The sequence below is a fragment of the Apteryx mantelli genome, chromosome 1, assembly GCF_036417845.1.
Source record: "Apteryx mantelli isolate bAptMan1 chromosome 1, bAptMan1.hap1, whole genome shotgun sequence".
Classification (NCBI taxonomy): domain Eukaryota; kingdom Metazoa; phylum Chordata; class Aves; order Apterygiformes; family Apterygidae; genus Apteryx; species Apteryx mantelli.
This window is the reverse complement of record NC_089978.1, coordinates 120,115,575-120,135,745: the sequence shown is the minus strand read 5'-3', so window position 1 is coordinate 120,135,745 and position 20,171 is coordinate 120,115,575. Positions and strand designations below refer to the sequence as shown.

The window sequence follows — 20,171 nt, the reverse complement described above, 5'->3', positions numbered from 1 at the left end:
TTAAGGACATTCAGGGTTAAATTAAACTGAAATATAAACCCAACAAAGCATGAAAATACATAACCCAGACACCTAAGCTACTCATTGTGATATCATGCAAAAACCCCATGGTGCAAATAGGCAAAGTGATGTTTGTAGGAAACAATAGTTCTTTTTTTTTTCTTAATTAACTGTTGTCATTGGAGAAGAAAACAGAAATGTTTTAGGAACATGGACCCTTCTTCAGATTACTTTTTTAAGCCTGGAGCCCTGCAAGCTTGCCTGCTCTTCCCAAGAATATTTCTGAATACTAAAAGTTACAAAACTCTGGGTTTGTTTAGTGTGTCCACAGGGCCGTTACCACTCCAACAGTACTTGAATCCTGAGTGCCTCTGTTCCCAAAGAGAGGGAACAGAGCAAGTTAAAAGCAAATTGCTGCTGAATACTAAAAAATCTGAAGTCAGGCCCTTCAAAATCGTGACATGGCCCCAGAATAATGAAACTTTGCAAAAATTATTCTAGTTTTTTTTAATCTTCATTTGTTCTAAATATCACAGATTATGTTCATTTTGTATTTCCATGCTTTTCTGCTGGACTTATTAAAGCTCTTCTTTTTTAACAAAGCATGTCACAAAACAGCCAGAACATGTGAATCTATTAAGTTGAATACACAGTTACTTGTCACAGTTAGGCCAATACAGGGCAGGTAAGTGTATGTCCATATTTCTTCCAGACTTCTGTCATACAAGTTCTTTCATCAGTCCTTATGTCCCATTTGCCCCTCTTTTGCCTGCACTTTTATTGTCTGCAGTGTGCACATATCTACACACACATTCTTCTAGGTATTTAGATTTCTAGTGTTCACTTCTCTTCTACTTTTTCTAATGAGTATATCTGATCCAAAGCTTTTAAAATGAGCTCTTTAGGAATTTCGAGTTAGTTTTGCCATTATTTGTAACTGAAAACTGATTTGTCACAAAGGTGAAGTAAAAAATCTTCTGCTCCATGAATTTCTTAGAGTCCTCTTTTAATGTATGTTATTTCCTGCTGCTCTTAGGGCACATCTGCCCCATAGCCATTTTGCTCAAGGCATTTTATTTAAGAGGCTACTACAGCCTGTTGTTTCCAGTGATCTAATAGTTTTCTTTAAGAACACTTTATCAATGTAGGCTCACTGAAAACTTTGTAGACTGTTGTCCTTCTCAGAATAACCACCTAACTGGGCAAATACTATATCTGTCCCACTGAGAATAATAGCAGCTGACTTTTGAAAGGGGGCTGCTCTGCTATGGATTCTGTGCAGTAGAGTGTTACTCTTCACCCCTTTCTGAGAAAGAAACTTTATTATGCAGAATAACAGGAAAAAAATGACCTTTCATTCTAAAATAAAATCCTCAAGTGCCCACAATCTTTCTAAGATTTAACAAAGAGAGAAGTTTTAAGCATCTATTATTCTATTCTTAGAATTATCCAGGAGAAATATTTGGTGCCATTTGTTAAATTTCTTAGAAAGCTTTTCCTAAAATGTATACCGATTTAAGCTAATCAGCTTGCTTACAAATATTCAGAAAATCCATTTAGTTTTCTTGAGTAATACCGGTAATTTATGACGAGCCAAATCCCTGCTTTAAATGAAAAGCGCAGTTCATCCTTAGTTGAAATCACGAACAGTGGCTACATAAGCGCACCAAAAGAAACGGTGTCACTGGTCACTCTTTCATGCATGGTTTTGCAGCAATATTTCTGGGATCCTTCTTCTCAGAGCCACTGTCCTGACAGAACTAATTTGGGTCATCTTTTGGGGTGAGATGCTGAAACCACGTGCTGAACCTAGAGATGCTGAAGCTAGTTACTCAGACGCAGACAGAAAGAGCTCTGGATTATGCCAGGCATATGGGAGGTTGCATCCCAGACTGAGGATGTGGTGAAAGCTCGTTGCAGCTCCCTTCTAAGCCAGACATAAAATTTTTCTTTCCATGGGCACATCTGGGAAACAGTACATAACCATATCTCATCCCGTGGTGAAAGTAATGTGTGATTAGAATTGCTCTCTAATCTTAAGAATGAGCAAGAGCGCCCAGGTTTTGTAGTAGAGGCTTTGCTTGGGGAACTGTTTCCCAACGCAGACCCCTCAGAAATTTAGTGTTTAGACCCTGCTTTGTATCTGAAATTGTGAACGTTCAGTATCCAGAGAGGTCCTGCCAAATCTCTATATTACCTAAGTTCCAGACCTTAGGTGTAGCAGCAGTGGTGCAAAGGTCTTCTGCCCTTTTATATGTTCACGAGTTCCTTCAGAAGGAATATGTTTCACTGGTTACAGGATACCTCAATAAGCAGTTGTCAGCTGCATCCCTCCAGCAGCAGTGTCTATTTTGTTTTCCTGTATAATCTAGCAGATGTGGAAAACCATACTTGTTTTGAATCAGCTAAGTAGTTTATAAGATCAAAAGTAAATGAGTGCTTAAAGGTTTTCTATTCATATACCTTGGCATCCTGCTAAATCTATTAACATAAATGATACAATTTCCATTGCAGTTGTTTCCTTGGAGATGCTTCAGGAAATGTATATTTCTAATTTAATTTGTCAGAGTTGACTCAGTAAATGAAGAAAATGTTCTAAGTTTTACATAGGCTGTACATTTTGGAGATTTAAGTATTCTAACAGTACTTTCTACCTTGAGTTAAGAGTCCTAGCTCTGTATTTACTACAGGGAGATGAAAACTCTGTCTGCTCAGACAAAGGTGGTTAAAGATCCACAATATGTTTTTGAAAGTGCAGTCAGGAAGAACAGAATTATTTGTGAATGCTCTGAGATGATTTAATTTACTCCACTGGAGTCTGGGGAAACAAAATTAGACCACCTTTGAAAATTTTCTGCTGAAGAGTAAAGTACAAATTTTGCTCTGCACAGCAAAATGCATTTCATACAGATTTTGGTGATACTAGCATAGCTACCCAAGAGCAGCATTTGCCCTTGAAAAGTTTTCACTGTGCTATTTGTTCCCCTGCAAGGTAATAGATATTTCTCTATAATTTCAGTAGAGGTACACGCACATAATTGTTAATTGTTAACTGTTGTTGTGCACTAATATTTTAGGATATGGGTTGCAAAGTATTGTTCAATGATCTTAAAACTTAGTTTTTCCTAAGTAAGATATATAAATTGTGTAGGTAAAAATATAGGCGTACTACCGTATACCCTAGCACCTTTGCTTCCACATGTCAAAAAGCTCTAAAATATGCAATTACAATCTATTCTAAATCTCCAGATTAATGCATTCAAAATATTTAAAATGAATTTTATAGATCCATTCTTTCTGAATATACTGAATATTTGAACCAAAGGATTCCTCAACCAAAGGAGAAATTTTATCCTTGCTTCTGATCTTTTTTTTCCCTTCTGAAGTCAAGCCTTCTGAATGCCCTGCAAAATCTGACATCATAATTCCAAGCTTCTTATAAGGCTGTTGCTCATAGAAAAGCCCCATTTTTCATTATGCCCTCCGTAAAAAATTATAAAGAAATGTGCAATTCCTCATGGTCTAGAAGTATAAATCAGTACAATTACATGAGAGAACAGACTGCAGGATTTCAGTACTTTCCATATTACCAATAATTCTGGAAACTGCTCAAACACTTCTAGTTTCACTGAGGAAGCACTAGTAATAATAAAAAATAATCTTTATTGTCGAATGGAAGGTGCTTGTACCAGAAGGCAGCATTCTCCCAGACACTGAATGTTCACACTGGATGATTCCCAGGTTCAGTAGCAGGAGACTGTTTCTTCATTCTGTTCTCCAGCATTTGATTACTACATGTTACAGTCCCACCTTCATGAGAGTGCAGTGATGATGAGAACATCCTGAAATCATTCAGTTGCTTTTTTTTCCTGTCAAACTGAACACAAAAGCTTATTACAGTCCTTTGACATACTTCCCCAAAGCCTTCCTCTGCAGAGTTCTAAGGTTTATCTTAGCTGTATTTTACAATCCCTATAGGAAAAGCATCAAAGCAGGCTACATAGAAGCAAACATCAGTGTTTTTTTAACATTAAATACACGATATCTATATCTGATAGAAAAAGAATAACAAACTAAAACCTTCCTTTGAGGGTACTAATAAAGAGATGACACTAGTAAAAGGAAATAATTGAAAGTAATTGCTGCATTTCTGCAACATTTCCATGCAGATTATTAAATGAAGCTACTGAAGAGCTCCTTGTGCATTTGAAGTTGTTAGAGACCAAAAAAAACATAGCACCTGAAATGGTCAATTCCACCTGCAGAAAACATTGATCAGTTTTAAAAGTAATAAATAAGACACAAAAATAGAAATAACAGGGTTATTTCCCTGTTCACTGTATAACCAGTCTGTAGCTTTACCTTTAACTGCATTATATAAATATTTACAGTGTATTACATGTATACATGCACAGACATAAGTTCTGAGCTGTGCTCACATAGCTCCCTTCAGCTACTCCCATACTCCGAGGACTGCAAACCCTTCCCTCCAATTTAGGGACAACTTTGGCAAAAGAGAGCAGAGACCTGTTCCAGAAGTTACCCACCGCTTTCCTGATGCTTGGGATCTGTAACACTGTACTTACGTTTCCCAGGGTGAGCTCCATCTTTGTAAATCAGGACCCATCAGTTTGCTGTCATCTTTTACATCCCAGTGAAAGTAGCAGACTCGCACAGGGGTCATGACGTAGAGTTTCTTACCACTAGTATTAGTTGCCAATTATAAGCTGCTTGCAAAAGGGTGAAGGAGATGGTGGCTGTCCCATCTGGGCTAAGTCACCTGCAGCCTTTCTCTCAGCAACCAAAGTCTGCACGCATTCGCCTACTGGGGCAGTTTACAGCAGTGTATTTCAGCTGCTGTGTGGAAGGAGATCCAGTTATAGTCCCTGGCTGACTTTTGCAAAAATTCTGTTGTTTTCACTTTGAAAGAGATCAGATGAGCACAGGTCACATGGCATTAAGAGCTGTATGTCAAACCTTTCCATTTAGTTCAACACTGTCTTCTTATGCACACCAAGAACACCCCACAGCTTTGCAAAAAAAATTGTCAAAATATCGTCTCCTTCCTGTAGACAAAGAAGGGGAAAAAAAAGAGCGCTATATTATGTTTGCTTATATATTTGATAAAAACCATAATAAGTAGGATCAAATAATTCAGAAACAGCAAGACATATTGTTCCTAAACAAATACTTGATCTAGTTTGATTACTGTATAAGGCTTCTGTGTGGTTTCCTTTTCTTGTATAGTATGTCACGGGATGTATGTAGCACATACGTCCTGCCTCTTCAGCAGACTTTCTAATAACCTGCTTCAGATAGGGCATTAGACACATGCAGACACTCTGAGAAAGTTTCTCCTTTTTAAAAGTAAACCTCCACATGCTGCACTAAGGTCACACAAGTATCATTGCTATAGTAAATGTGCTCAGTTTGCTCCCTGCAAGGCTTGGGGACCCTGGCACAAGCAGGACAAGCTGGTGGCCCTGCCCATACCTGTGCACTTTAGGAGCTTCAGCTCATCTTTGCTGCGAGTCCTGTGCAGCCCAGAGGCCGCCATGCCATTGGCACGGTGCTGCGGATGGCAGTGGGGCAAACATGCCAGTTGCTGATGAAGAGGACAGGCTGCGATGGAGGTCCCTGAGGACTGCTGGGACTGTGCTGGCTCTGCAGTGTCTACGTGAGCAAAGACTGGCAGCAATGTTTGCACTCATGTCAGCAGATGTGAGTGCGTACATACTGTTATTTACAGAGTAAAACTGTGTTTAGTTTCAGTGAAAAATTCTGAGGACCTTCTGGATGGAAGTTTCTGTGTAGCATTAGCAGAAAACTGACAGCTCAGGTTTACTTTCATCAGCTTGCTCAGTCCCTGAGAGTTTTAAAGTGCAAGTTGGTCAGTGCCTTTTAAACACCTTCTACTATCGCTTTTTAAGTCCCCCCCCACCCTTCAAACAGGAGGTATGTGTTTTACTCTCATCCATTTTGTTCTCCTAGTATTTGCACTGGATGTGTTTTGTGTCCTTCTGTTCACCTATTCATTCATTCATCTCTTCAGGTCATCTCTTGAGGCACATGGCAGAACTTTCTCTTCTTTGTAGATCTAAAGTGGTCTTTAGAAAGTTATCTTGTTGCTAGCCCTTGGCTATGGGCTGTGACATTGCTGTGAGGAGAATTGGCTGTTCCTTCAGCCCGGCCATGCTGTTGTGATGCAGCTGTTAATAAATGCTGTATACGTGATCTGGAGCTGAACTAAGCGTATAGGGTTTCCTTTAACCAGCTATCTACCCTTGCCCTTCTACACTGTGTGGACAATATGCTACTAAAACCATGCCAGTTTAGGATGGTATACCTCTGATTTCCCTATCAAATTCTATTATTTGTGGGATGATATTCCCTCTGGAACAAGAGAGGAAGGTGGAAGGCAGGCTAATTGATTCAGCACTCCCTCACTGCTTCTAAACACAGCGCTTAACCATAATAATTGTGAAAGAGAAGAATTTAACCTGAGTTATCAGCTATCACAGAACTTGGTGTATGATATATACACTTCATGCTACTCAGCATGTAGCAATATATTTTCACTGTTTAATGCACTTTCCCAGCTAATATCTGTCATTTCCCATGTTCCTGCAGCATAATGCTCGTAGCATATAAATGTGCATGGGAGTGGGGGTTAATAAAATCATGCCTGTAGCTGCTAAATAGCAGTTATATTCAATGCTCCCAGAAATCATGGCTTATTATTTGTGTCTCCTTTTCTTAGTTTAGAACCAGTAAGACCTTATTATAAAGGCTCTTTCCATTAGTGTAACTACCCACTGCAAAAATAATGAGTGTTAACTTTTATACGAAACAACAGAACCAGTGTAAAGCACAAGTCTCTCTGATGTGCACTGGCAGAATTACCTTCCTGAAGAAAGCTGGTTAACTAAAGAAATAATATCCTGGTGTTTTGAAAATGAATTGTCCTTGTGGTTGCTTTTAGAAGAATATTTCATTTAAACATTAAGATTTCTATTTCTAATATATACCTCTAAGAAATAAATATTGATTTTGCAAATTGGAGTGTAAAGCAGCAGGAGCCTACAGAGTTTGGGGGGACTTTTATCTTTAGCTAAGCATGGTTCCAATTTGGAAAAAGAGGAAAGGCTACATCTTCATTGTCTAATGAAAATTAACACATTCAGATAGAGGGAGATGTGATTCTTTTTATTGATATCCATACAGAATTTTATAATTTTTCTTTGAAGTTGGTGATTTCTCTTTTAATATCCTCCTCCCACCTCCCTTTTAGTTCCTCTGTTGTATTAGCAGACAGCTTTCTCCCTTTCTGTCTTGAATACATTTTTTTTGTTGACGTTTTTCTTGCAAATATTTCATGAACATTTATGTAAACAAGTAAAAATCTGAGTAAAGCTTCTCTGTATTTGTAAATACTCAAAGCTCTTATCAGACCTCTGTCTTTCTGGTAGTGATTGATGGGAGTTATGAGAATTAGCTTTCTTTCCCAGCTAGCTGCAATGATAGTCAGCCTCCGCATACATAGTCATGTAATACAGTCTCCAACCCCACCCACACTGTGCGGAAGGTATTAGCAAAACAAGTATGAGCTCTTCTCCCCAGCCACATGCCATTTGTTCATGCTGGGCCATATGCTGTATTTTGTTTGAGGATTGTGCATGTTTTAAGGTGAATAGATTCCAGTCTGCCCCTTATCTGCATGTGTATGTTGCTGGAAGCTGAGCAGGGCTGAATATTACCAACCTTGTCCTTTTCAGAAGTTGTTTATGGACTTCTGCAAGAGACTAAACGAGGTCTTGTTTTTGTAACTGTGTATTCTACCTAATCAGAGATATTTTTTGACATGGCAGTAGACTTTTTGGATGGGATTCAGTGCCTAAAATGGCACTAGATGCCTACTCTTAGATACCCAACTACTGCTTTGCCTCTTGCTGCCACTCTTGAGAGTGCAAGAGTCTCCTGTAGCTCTTGTCATGTCTGCCAGTCGAAAGTGAATGTCTCAGATTTTCTGTAGTGTCTCAAGTGACACAGTGCACTTGTGTTTAAGCAACTGAATACTACCCTTTGTTTAATAAGTGAGAGAAATATGTCTTTCTGTTCTTTTAGTTATTTGTCACTTGGAAAGCCTGAAGAATTTTAGACCTCTAGCTCTCTTCTTAGTATCCAAAGAAAGATTTTAGTGCTCCAAAATTTGCTGCTCCTTGTTTTTACTTTCAAATATGTACAATAAATGGCATCCACTTGTTTTCTCTATATTGCTTTCTGTAGCAAAGTAACTTATTGAAACAGCACTAGGAAACTTGAGTTAACTGCCATTTAACTCCTTTTAAGTGTAGGAAAATGTCAGTGGTGAAGCTCAAGCTGTTTGGCTTTTCTGAAGATCTGTACATATGGTATGTGACTCACAGTGGGTGTATTTTATGGTTCGTATAATTCATATTTTGAAACAGAGAGGTAAACTTCTATTTGGAAAGTCTTCATATATTCACTATTTAGCCTTCTTGTTTTAAGATGCTGTTTAGTACCAAACATCTTGGAGTTTATGGAACAACTTTTCATTTTAAAATTGAATTTCTGTGTATTGCATTCTGGACTCTCTATGCATGATCACCTCTGAAAATATTTCAAAATGAAGGCCATGGAGTTTGGAAACACTTTGAAAAGGCTGCCAAAGCTAGGCTTTTCTGGAGTAGCCAGAGGGGACATTTTTGTTCTTTATCTTTAGCCATCAGACATAACAATACTGTATCCAGAAAACTAATTAATTCTTTTTCCACAGACTGTAGTAGCTCTAGTAACAAAATTGAAGCACAAGTGAGGAATGTATGGAGGAGAAATAATAGATCTCTTGCTTAAAAATAAAAGATAAAATTCCAGCTCTCCCTAAGACTAGTTTAAGCTCAAAAAAATGTGTGTTTTGGCACAAATTTTTCTAATTATATGTAGATAACTAAGATTTTTTTGTCTCTTGGAGAGACAACTTTGAAGTACCTTTAAAATGATGAAAACAAACTTGCCATTGCATAAATTATTGGATGAATGCTTCCTTGATGTACTTGCAATATAAACAAATTCTGATTGTCAATTTAAATTTATTTCAAAGTTGGAGAATCTTGACTCTGTATTTTTAAGCAGGATGTGTAAAGCTCTCATTTCAGATCCAGCTTTGATACTGCCATTCGCTATGCAGGAGCGTGAGCTAGCTGTAATGATGTGTCGCAGTCTCTGTACATATGCTGAAAGCTGAATCAGTGGATCAAATGATAAAGAGTCCTCATTTATCATTGCTATCAAAGATATATCACAAGTTTTTATTTGAAAAGGGAAAGATGTGATAACCTTTGTTTCCAGGAATAAAACTGTACATTTAGGCAATGACAAGAACATAGACTTTTTTCTATTAAAAGTGTAAAATGTGCAAAGCCTCTGGTGATAGCAAAGCAGAAAGGGGCCATGTCTGTGCTCCTGGCTTTTGCCTGCATCAATATATTGACAGGTGTTGGGAGATGTGATAGAAGCTCTGACTTACATTGCTGTCCTGACACAAAAGTCACCAATATAACTGCAAATTCTGGTTCCCCTTCTGCCCTGGCCTAACATAACTCTTGTCAGGTGGTTTGTCAGGTGGCTTTAAGACACTAACGTAAACACGGCTTTGCTGGTATAGCTTCATCTCTATTAGTCTCTCTTTGATTTGTATGCAAAACTTTAAAATGCCTTCATAGTTGACAGAGTCATTTGGAATGCATTATGAATATCCAAGAGCTGGATTTTGCATTTATAATTGCAAATTTTTCCATTCCTCCTAGAAGTTCTGGAATTCTCCATTTGCAAAGTGCACAGAAAAAGATCTCCTTCTGGTTAAAGCTGTATGTTGTGTGACTTGGTTAAAAAAAAACAAACATAAACTTTTATAAAATCTGTTTCAGTGGAACCACTGTTGACCTCACTGAGATTTGGTTATTCTTTCTTTAAACAGGCAACTTCTTTTGTCAGCCAAAGAACGATTCATTTGATTAATGATCATTTTTATCTCTTTGAAAGGATCCTTTCCGACCATTGGGGTGAAGTCTCTTTCGAGATTCCTGAGGGCGGGATTTTTAAATAGCATCCTGGCCCCACATCCAGTGTCAGGGGGTGGATCTTTACCCCCCAGCATTTCCTCTGGTAGGTATTCGAGCCTATTCCCCCACATCAATTTTTCCCCTCACCCTTTGCCCCATCTATCCACACCTGTTGGGGAACAAAATCTGGTACTGGTCAGACAGGGGGATCAGATGTCTCTTTCAATAAAAAGCCAAGTTGAAAGGAATTGGAAAAGAGAAGAGAAATTATTCTTCAGGATCTAGCTTTTTCCCTGAACTCATGTATAGGAGAAAGTGTGAGGGAAAGTAATCTATAGTTAAGCGGTCAACTAAAATTTTGAAAGATGAAGCATGGGATCCTCTAAGCAAACACTTCATGGCGCATGCCTGTGTGCACCAGGGAAGAATAACCTTAAAAATGCCTCTATAAAATCCCAGTTTTTCTGTGACTCCAAATGTAGATTTTTTTTCTCTTAAAAAAATGTGCATTTCCTTGCTAAAATATTGAAGCAGAACAGATTTGGAAAAGCAAAAATCAATTATGCACGGAAGTGGTTGAATGCTATATATGCTTCCATAGTTGCAACTTGTGTCTCCTGAAAATGATTTTGGCCTTAATTTTTTTAAATACTTTTTATCATAGCTTGAGCTGCTCTAACTCTCTGAAAATAAGTGAGAAAATCCCATTGCTTGTTTTGTCAGCACAATATTCTACACTGCCTCTAGCTAGGTCCCCAGCAGAGGCATAGCTGAATGATGACATGAAGGACCCAGGAGGGCTGACATAAAGTTGAATGTATGCTAAGAAGGAGAACCCCATGCCAGGTAGATAGGCGGTTATCAGCTACTGGGCTGAAACAGGAAAGAATGATAGGTTAGAGGCATAATATTTCCCAGAAAGGCTATATATGCTATCCATTCTCTTCTGGAGCTATTAAATACCATCTGGCACCAAAGCTAATAAATGAAGAGTAAATAAATGCATCTTAATTATATTTCAAATTAAATTAAAATCAGGGTTCAGTTCTGTTCCTTTCCCAACTACATATTTCTATGTAGGATTAGTTTCTACATGGGCTGATGTCATACTTAGATCCTTTCAGGACATCCCTCCTGTAGTGTTAATTACAGTTTTTCTTAAAGAGGAAAAATTCTCTTATGATGAGAGTAGGGATCCGAGAAAAAAAAAAAATGTACGTTATTGGTTTGCTCTACAAAAGAAACTACTGTACTTCTCTATGCCTCATTTTATCCACTGTGATAATTATAGGCTTCATTAATAGAAGATGACTTACTATTTTTTTAAGAAGTACTACCACTCCTTAGTTTACTTTCCTACTTTGAATGGACACTTTTAAGCAAATTTGATGTCTTCTGCTGTGTTTGGGTGTGTCTTTTGTCAACAGTCTGTAAAACGCTTTCCGTATTTTTTCTCCTTGGGGTATCTCAGAGTGTTTAATTAAACATTAGGCTGTTTTGGTAGTCAGCATCACCATGAGATTGGCATCTGTTACCAAACAGCTCTGTGGAAGAGTAAATACCCCAGCCCCCATAAAATATTGACTAGTGTTATACATAGCACACCACCGCTTTGGTTAAATTAAAATTGGCTTAACTGCTCTTGTGAACTGTCTTCTTACCTACCTACCTACCTGCCGGTTAATTTTGTTTGTTCAAAAGGTCCTCAGGACTTGTTTTCTCAGTGTTTGTAAAGTTTGTATCACAGTTTTGGGGCCTCAGATCATAACTCTTAAGAAATGGGTTTTTTTAATAAAACAGGCTCATAATTTCTTGCTATTAAATGTTGTTTACTAAGAATTGTGATTCAATCTGATGAAATATTCAAAATGGGGAAAAACGGAAATGCAGCTGCAGTATGTGCAGTGTATACCCTAGCAAGATAATGGAAGTAAATGTTATTGTTTAATAGTGGCAACAGTAAGGAAAACGCATCCCAGCAGCAACCCCACAGAAACTTTCCATCTTCTGGAAAATGAGGATTGTCAGGTAGTTGAAAGCCAGTGAGTAACTGTGATAAATCCAGCAGATGAGACATGTTCCCTTGAAAAACAGTGCATGCTGGGGGGAAGCTGGTATGAAACTCTACAGTTAAAGTCAAAAATTGCTGTTAGCAAATGTACCCTAACAATCTTATCCAAAGTGCTGCTATTTAAGTGTTGCTTTCTTACTTTAACATATTTGGATTTACATTAAGCATAATCTTAATTCTTAATTGCCTCTCTTTGTTTCAGAGATGACCAGAGGATGCGATTTCCATTTCATGATAACTTTATAAATTACTAAGACCACCTTTTCTATGCATGTGAGCAAACCACAACAGATTTACTGTATTTTTTTGCAGAAAGTCTCTTTTTATTGAGGGGAGCACAGATCTGGGATATGAGAGACTCAGACTTGAATCTCTTACTCTGCATGATTCCGTGGAAAAAAATATGTTCATCCTTGAATCCTTAATCGTAAATACAGAACGAGAAGGAATGTACACTTCGTTCCTTCCTGTCTAAAAACCCTACGCTAAACACCTGAACTTCTTTTCTGAATATTGCCTTACCAAGAAGCAAAGACACCTGAGGCAAAAATACTCTAGGATTGTTCTTAAGCAGCCTCTGGTTGTTTGAAGGACAACAATAGTTAGGCAAAATCATCTACCCGTTGGATTCTTGATGCTTCCCTTGTCTCCGAGTCATTAAAAGTGAGAGAGTCATTGTTTGCGTGTTTGTGCGGGAGGGAAGCCGGCTGGATTGCTACCGCTGATAGCACAGTGCCCCTGCCTCCATAATCGGAGACGGTGGATGCATATTTGATGGTAGCTTTTATAAGCCTAAAACAGAAGCGCTTAACGTTTAATAACTTTGCTGAATTTTAACGTAATTGCTTCACATATAGTTTATGTGTAAGATTTCAATGAATTTAACTATGTGGAAGGCTTATAATGCCTGCATTATTCTGCTGTTAGGGTCATTGGGAACAAAGATAATGAGATGTTTTTTATTTACTGAAACCTTTAACTCAAGCTAAGTGGCAGATTTACTTGAAAATAATCAGAAAATTTATTCCGTACTCAAAGAGAAAATGCTTTTACATTTGTTTTCTGCAAAATACACCGCGTATTTTCCCCACAGGAGTTTTAAAGCCTGAAACAAAAGCTCAACTGGAAAGCCTCCCTAAGAAGTACCTGGAAAACAGCTTAGCAGGGCAAGGTGGTTGTTAGTTTCCTTTTTTCCCCTTGTGCTTTTCTTTCAATAGACAGTGTGGTGGGGTTTTTTTACCATTGCACTGACAGCTGATGTTCAGTTTTGTGTAATTTGGTGTCTGGTTTCACACCATGCAGAGGTTCGCTTATGTAAAAGATTCGCTTGCGGTTGCCTCATTTGGCCAACTAAAGGTTGATTTATGTTGCTGGCATGGGGCTTACCATCTTTCTGCATATATAGATTTTCTCAGTTCTAGACATTTTTTAAGCCTGAACATGACTATACTAATGGACTAATGCTTATATTTGAAGGTTGTTTCCAAAGTCTGTCACTGCTATACAGCAGTTTCACTAAAACCAAGGCTTTCAGCAGGCCTACACATATCTATCCCAGATTTCTGCAAAAGCAAGCTCCTTTTCAGACAGTAGCTTCCCCTCGATTTAGCTATCATATATGTCACAAATTATTTAGTTGCTAGTTAGACCACCTGTTAACAGTACAGATTCATGGGACTCAGTTGTTTGATGCAGGCCTATAACCTAATACCTCACGACAGACAGATTCACATAAGCAAAATGTACTTTTTCTCAAGTGACATCCATGCAAAAATTAAAAGGAATTCTAAAAACACTTACCAATTTACACTTCTCATCATACTTACACTGGCATGAGTTGTGGAAGCGTACCCCTTCTGTGATACTACACACACACACGTGCACGTTATAAAAATAAATAAATAATCTGCCTGTCTTTCATCTATTTCTTCAAATTCTAACTTTTCCAAGTATAATGTTGTTTGCTCCATTTGGGGGAAACCCTTAGCTTACTACCCCTACTGTGTATTTGCAGCACTTGATTTCAGTCATGTGAAAACAGTTTGCGTTAGCTAAATGCAATACACCTATCGTATAGCAGAAGTTAGTGGCAGATAAACTTATGCTATGTTGTCATCCTTGAAGGGTGTCAGACAGACTGTCAAACCTGCTGCCTTGGAGAGGGAAGGAGAGAAAGCAAATACCTTTACTAGTATCTGCTTCAAGGTTTCTTGAGTTTTTCTGGTGACAGAAACAACTAGGATGTGTGTCGGTCTATGAGAAGCTATGGAAAGGTCCCTTTTAAGGTTCTTTTTCTTAAGGACCTCCCCCTGCACCCCTATGATTTAGCATCCAAGCTACATTAGCAGGAGAGGGGGGGGGACACCAAAATTCCCCAAACCCCATATTTCATCCACAGAGCACCTCTCTGAAGCTTTTGTGGAGTTATCTTGATGTGACTTTTAAAATGATGTATGACCATCAGTTAATTTCCTACCACTTATTTTGCGAGAGTTAATTATCTGGCTATTTTACAGATAAGAAAAATGGAAATGGAGAAATTAAGGTTTGGTAAAACATCCACACCTGTGAGTCTCAAAATTTATTTTATATGCAAGAAACAAATGAGGTTGCCTTTTCTTTCCAGAAGCTTGAAAGTGATAGAGGACAGTTTGCTCACTGCTGTCTCGGAAAAGGTAGTGACAGCAGTCCACTTCCATATTAAATACTTTTTACAGAAGATATCCCCTTCTCAGTGTTTTACTGCCTGATTGTCTGTGGCTATTTGTTTAACATACACTGTAATATGCTCATGTATTACAGGGAGCTTCTCAAAAATCTCAGACATAACTGTAGAATATTAAATCAGGTGGTTATCAGTTTTCTCTTCTCCAAAATTAATATTTTATTACAATTTCCAAGTGTACCTGAGTGAGCCCATTATTCTTGGTATTGTATAAACTGACAGTTGAGAGCAAACTGTATTGACAGACCCTTATTGAACAAAATTACTCAACAAGAACCATCAAGGAACAATTATTCATAGTGAAACTCAACTATAATTTTGTGGTACTCCAATAATGAGAAAAGTAACCATTAATTTTTTTCTCAGTTAATGCATTTTTCCCTACTTTGGATTACAATACCTAAACTGCTGTATTTTTTGTGAAATGAAAACTGCTAAACCTTTCTCAATGACTAACAAATTGATTCTTTTGCTGCATATACGTTTTCTAAGATATCTGAGCCAAATGGTTCTTCCAGTTATTCTTTCCAGCCTCAGTGCTACTTCCCTGTCATGTCTAGCTGATAACCTAACAGCTGATACATAATGACACTTTTCCGTTAGCTAGGCAGGAAGTACTTCACAACCAAAATATGAATGAGCGGTAAGTAACATGAATAGTAGGAGAAACTTTTAGTACTCATCCATTAGGGTTTGGCTCAAAGTGTAGAACTGGAATTGAACTCTGAGTGTAGGACATGGTAAAAGGAGGTCTTTGATCTCCACTCTTGCTAAGTGGCTAATTTCATGTTCGGTCACCATAAACTATTCCAAAATTTTAGTTAGCCTTAGAAGACGTTTGGAAAAGGTTATCTGGATATACATTTGTTTTTATATAATGTACACTGATACTATATATTAAGAAAGACTAACCGCAGAAAATGTGGTAAGTCATTGTAACAAGCAGGTGAATTGAAGCAAGTTTCTGTTCAGTTAACAGAGAGGAAAGATGGAGGAGAGCTGAAGGAACATGGTGGACACACACAGAAACATATTTGTAAATAATCTATACACAGTTATTCTTCGTTTCATGATGAGTGAGAAACAAGATCTGAACTCCCTTTATAGCCTAGCTATCTAGTGGGGATATGAAAACAGGTTCAAAGAAATATTTGAGTTAACTATTCTCTCCAGCTCACACTTCACACAATGTTTAGTTTGGGGTTTTTTTTAGAAAGGAAGCCAAGTTACCTTTACCAAATTCAGCCTGATGATTAAGTACCCTTTCAAAGCCCAACTTAATACTGTGTGTGGAAGTAGTCTGCCTGGCTTTGGATTTTACACACTTGTATTTTACAAGCCTATTTAGGCCTCTTTGATAGTTGATGAAGATTAGACAGTTCTGGACTGACTCATGTGACCTGTTTGAGATGCATAATTAGGAAAATCTGAATCCTGCCCATGAAGTGCCTGTTTCTTTCTCAGTTGACTATAGAAAGAATCTAGACATCTCTAGCTGTGGAGGTGTCTGAAGTTGTGGGAGATGAACACCACCCTTTGTTTTTCTTCTTCACATGTCAAGAACTTTCCACGTTTTTCTTATTTCTTTGAGATGTATATGCCTGTTTAACAACCTCTGCATCTAGAGTTTGCTGCTTGACCCAGCTTCATTGTGGCTCTGGTCTTTTGTTCATGATGAAAATGATACTTGAAGGCAGAAGCTTGAGAATGCGTTACTTAATGTCCTGAAGGTGCAAAACCTAGAAGAGAAATAAGAAAAAAAAATGTGATCGTAAAAGTCTCGCAGTGTTAGGTCTAGTGCACCATTTAGTCGTTAGAGTCCTGAGTCAGAGGTTTTATTTTCTTAATTTTTGATCTAGGAGTTCCCACATGTTGCAACTGAAGCTTCCTTTGTGGATTTCAGAAACTTCAGGAGTCTTGATATGTGGCCTCTGCTATTTCTTGAAATGAGAAAGTATGCCTTGTTCATGTGTAGGAAGACACAAGATACTCATAAACAATGAAGAGAAGATACTGGCTCATCAGTTTGGGATAGTTCAAAAATTTAAAGACCATGTGGACCAGTGGGGTATAAGGAAATAGAAGCAAAAGAAGTGTACTCAAATGGTAAATGGAGAAAATACTCTGAAGTCTAAGATACATCAGAATCTTAGCAAGATCACAATCAGGCATAGTAATGAATAATCCAAAATTTCCAGAGCTTTTAGAGTAGAATGAAAGTAATACCTTAACCATGTCAATATACTTATGAAAATGCAAAAACATGTTCTCCTGCAGTGTAAGTAAGTATGCAATCTTTTATTTTGCTCATTTTCAAGTTTCTGTTGTGGCTTATAGCTTCTAAATATAATGCACCTATAAGAACAAGTAAATGCATAATAGAGATGAAATAAGTTTTATTTCTTATGTCCCATAAGTATCTGTTATGTATCACGGTCTACTGATCATTATGGAATGCAGAAGTCCCTCATAAGCAGATTTTTTTTCTAATTCCTTTACATGCCCCAGGGTCAATAGAGCAAGTGACCTTTGATGCAGTGAGACTCTGTGGACTGAAATCATGTTATCTAGCTCTGGGATGTGAGTAGCCAAAGAATATCCCTTGCCCTTCCCTCAGGAGGATGTCAGAATGGTTCCAGGATACATAACCAAGATTTTGATGCCTGGTGGCAAACATGGGTTATTGTAATGATTTATGGAAGTTGTTGGGCAACTGTCATAATTCAGAGCAGTTTTTAAGCTGCACCAGTTTATCCCAAGGATCCAGTTTCGCACACTGCCTTCTCAGGGTCAGGGGAACATGAAGACAATGCAAAGCCCTCGTTGTACACGCTACTTTCAGATATGTTGTCTCCCACAGCTTTTTCTTGCAGGCTGAGGACTTGGTTTTGCAGCATCATGGCCAAGTCACTTCACCTCATCTTCTTGTTGCACCCCATACATAGCATGGATTTATCTGTTTATATTATATGGCTACAGTAGGTTAGTATTTGAAAAATAGTATAAGATCCTCACATCAGACACTTTAGCTATACTTAGAATAGTTCATGTGGCAACTTTCAGAGCTGCTCTGCAAATGCACTGGCCCTTGTTGCCCTCTGTGTGTACATCTGAATTCTGATGAGCAAGCTCGCCCTAATGCTGAAAGTGTTCCTTTTTTTGTTTCTGTTTATAGTATTCATTTAAACATACGTTGCAGAAATAAAACAGAACTTCCATATTCGACTTGTAATGCTAGTGAATATGTAGCCAGAGATAGTATAGATACCCTACCCAACACAGAGGAATTTGAACAATTTGTTTTTCAAAGATTCATGTCTAGAAAGGAAAAATGCAGAAAAAAATCAAAATTTAGACCAGTATATTGTATTTCTATGGTATAATCCTAGCCACTATTTATTCCTCATCTACCTACCCCCAAGCATGAAAAAAACATCTATTTGTTGTTTTTTTTACCCTCTACTGCATTCCATTTGCCTCTCTCACAGAAAGACAAGAGTAAGAAAACAAACCATGGAAAACAGGGTGCAACTGCTTTCTTTTTACTGTTTCACTTTTCTTTCCTTCAAAACCTTCCAGCATCTCTTTTGTAGGCATGCTGAATTTGCATTCAGGCTTGGAGAAGCAGCTGCTAAAACTGCCTTCATCCAACGATCATTCTGCCTTTGTCCTGTGAGAAGCTAGGAAAACTGCTTGTAGTGCTTGCTGCTGTGGGAGGGGAGGGCCAGAGGATTTGAGAAGGCATTTTAGAAGTATGAAACTAACATACCAGATTGTCCTGGCCTCCAAAAGATACCGAGAGGCGTGAATTCTTACCAGTGGTTTCTTGAGTAGTGAGTCTAAAAGTGTTGAGTATAAAATTGCAGAAAAACAGCTCAAAGAACAATAGGAAATTTTTTGTTGATACAATAAATCTTGTTCAATTAGCGATGACAGCTGTATGCCCATAGTTTGTTGAATAATACACAATAACTGATGCCCATCCATGTGTTTTGTATTTTTAGTAATTTGTTTTCCAAAGATGTCTTCCGTTGACTTTACTGGCTTAACTAATGAGATTTGTTATATAGGATACAATAAAAAGAGTGCTAATAGCATGATAAGTAAGCTGCATCTATGTGATTTCCTATAACAGCAGGATATATGTATGTTTATGCTATCCTGTTTGCAGCCTCTGACTTCTGAAGTCTAAAGAGGGGCTTGGAATTGCAACTTTTATTTTTCGAGGCTGCTTGGAACATAGGTCTCAGTTTGGGGCTGTCTGTAATGTAAGTCAGTTATATAAGTGGGGTGGCTTGCAGCAGAATTACCATTTGCTTCATGTGTATTGATCTGGGCTTACAATGTGCTAATCTCATGCTCCCAAAACTGGCAGATGTTTTTTTTCAGTTCCTTTTTTACATAATCACTAGGTTGTTTCTTTTTTATCTCCACTGCTTTAGTGCCATGGAAAAATACATCTTTTTATTCCCTGAAGACAGTTCTCCACTGATGCATACAACTGCTGTAAATTCCATTATTAGTAACAGGAGTCAAGAAGCTCCAATGTCAGAGCCATGGCTCTCCTACTGGAAAAGATACATAACGAACAGCACTAGTGTGAAATCTAGGGAAGCATTTCAAGTCCTGCACATTTCCGTGGCGGACAGAGTTGTACTGTGGGCCTTTTGCACTCTAATAGAGTACTGAAAAGCCCAATGCTAATTAAAGGAGTGTCCGTGCATTTTGCTCCATTAGACTTATAGCTGTAGCAGGAGATTAGTTAGTGTGAAGCTAAAAGCAGAACATGGCTGTGGAATGAAAAAAATATCTGATACACAGGGACTTGTGGGAGCATTCCTGGACACATGAATTCTGACCTGCAGAATTGATGGGGCAATATTTTCTTATATGAACTAGAGAGCAGATTCAAAGCTTTTGCTGTTTAAGTGGAAAAATAAATATCCTGTGTTTATGTTAACAGAGCTATTCCCATAATGGGTATTAAAGATTTCATTATAAGTAAAGACTGGAGCAGTGAGCATGTACTAACTGTATTCTTTTTGGAGGATTAATCTTACATAAAGAATTCATTAAAGTGGGCTTAGCTGCATTATTTAAAATGACAACAGGAGACAACAAGCTGAATATTTTGTCATTGATATGACACTTCAAATTCTCATCCTTATTCATCACTCTACCATTCAATTAAATTACACACTATCAAAAGCCTGTGTTGTGGAAAAAATTAGGAAGAGAACTAAAAATATATATGATGTGAATTTTAAATACAATTGGTATTTTGCATTATTCT

At 37.9% G+C, this 20,171-nt stretch overlaps 1 protein-coding gene across 7 annotated transcripts in view; it reads left to right on the top strand.

Moving 5' to 3' along the window:
* The window catches only part of EPHA6 (EPH receptor A6), a 550,821-nt gene that overhangs the window by 446,743 nt on the left and 83,907 nt on the right, over positions 1-20,171 (top strand). For 5 of the 7 annotated variants that reach the window (XR_010884765.1, XM_067300370.1, XM_067300362.1 and 2 more), the window contains one exon: positions 10,063-10,185. The exons of the other annotated variants lie outside the window; for them this stretch is intronic. Coding sequence is in view for 4 of the 5 variants with exons in the window: in XM_067300370.1 (XP_067156471.1) it covers positions 10,063-10,185 (123 nt within the window). In the remaining variant the exon portion in view is untranslated. The remainder of the gene's footprint in view (positions 1-10,062; positions 10,186-20,171) is intronic. 7 annotated transcript variants of the gene reach the window in all.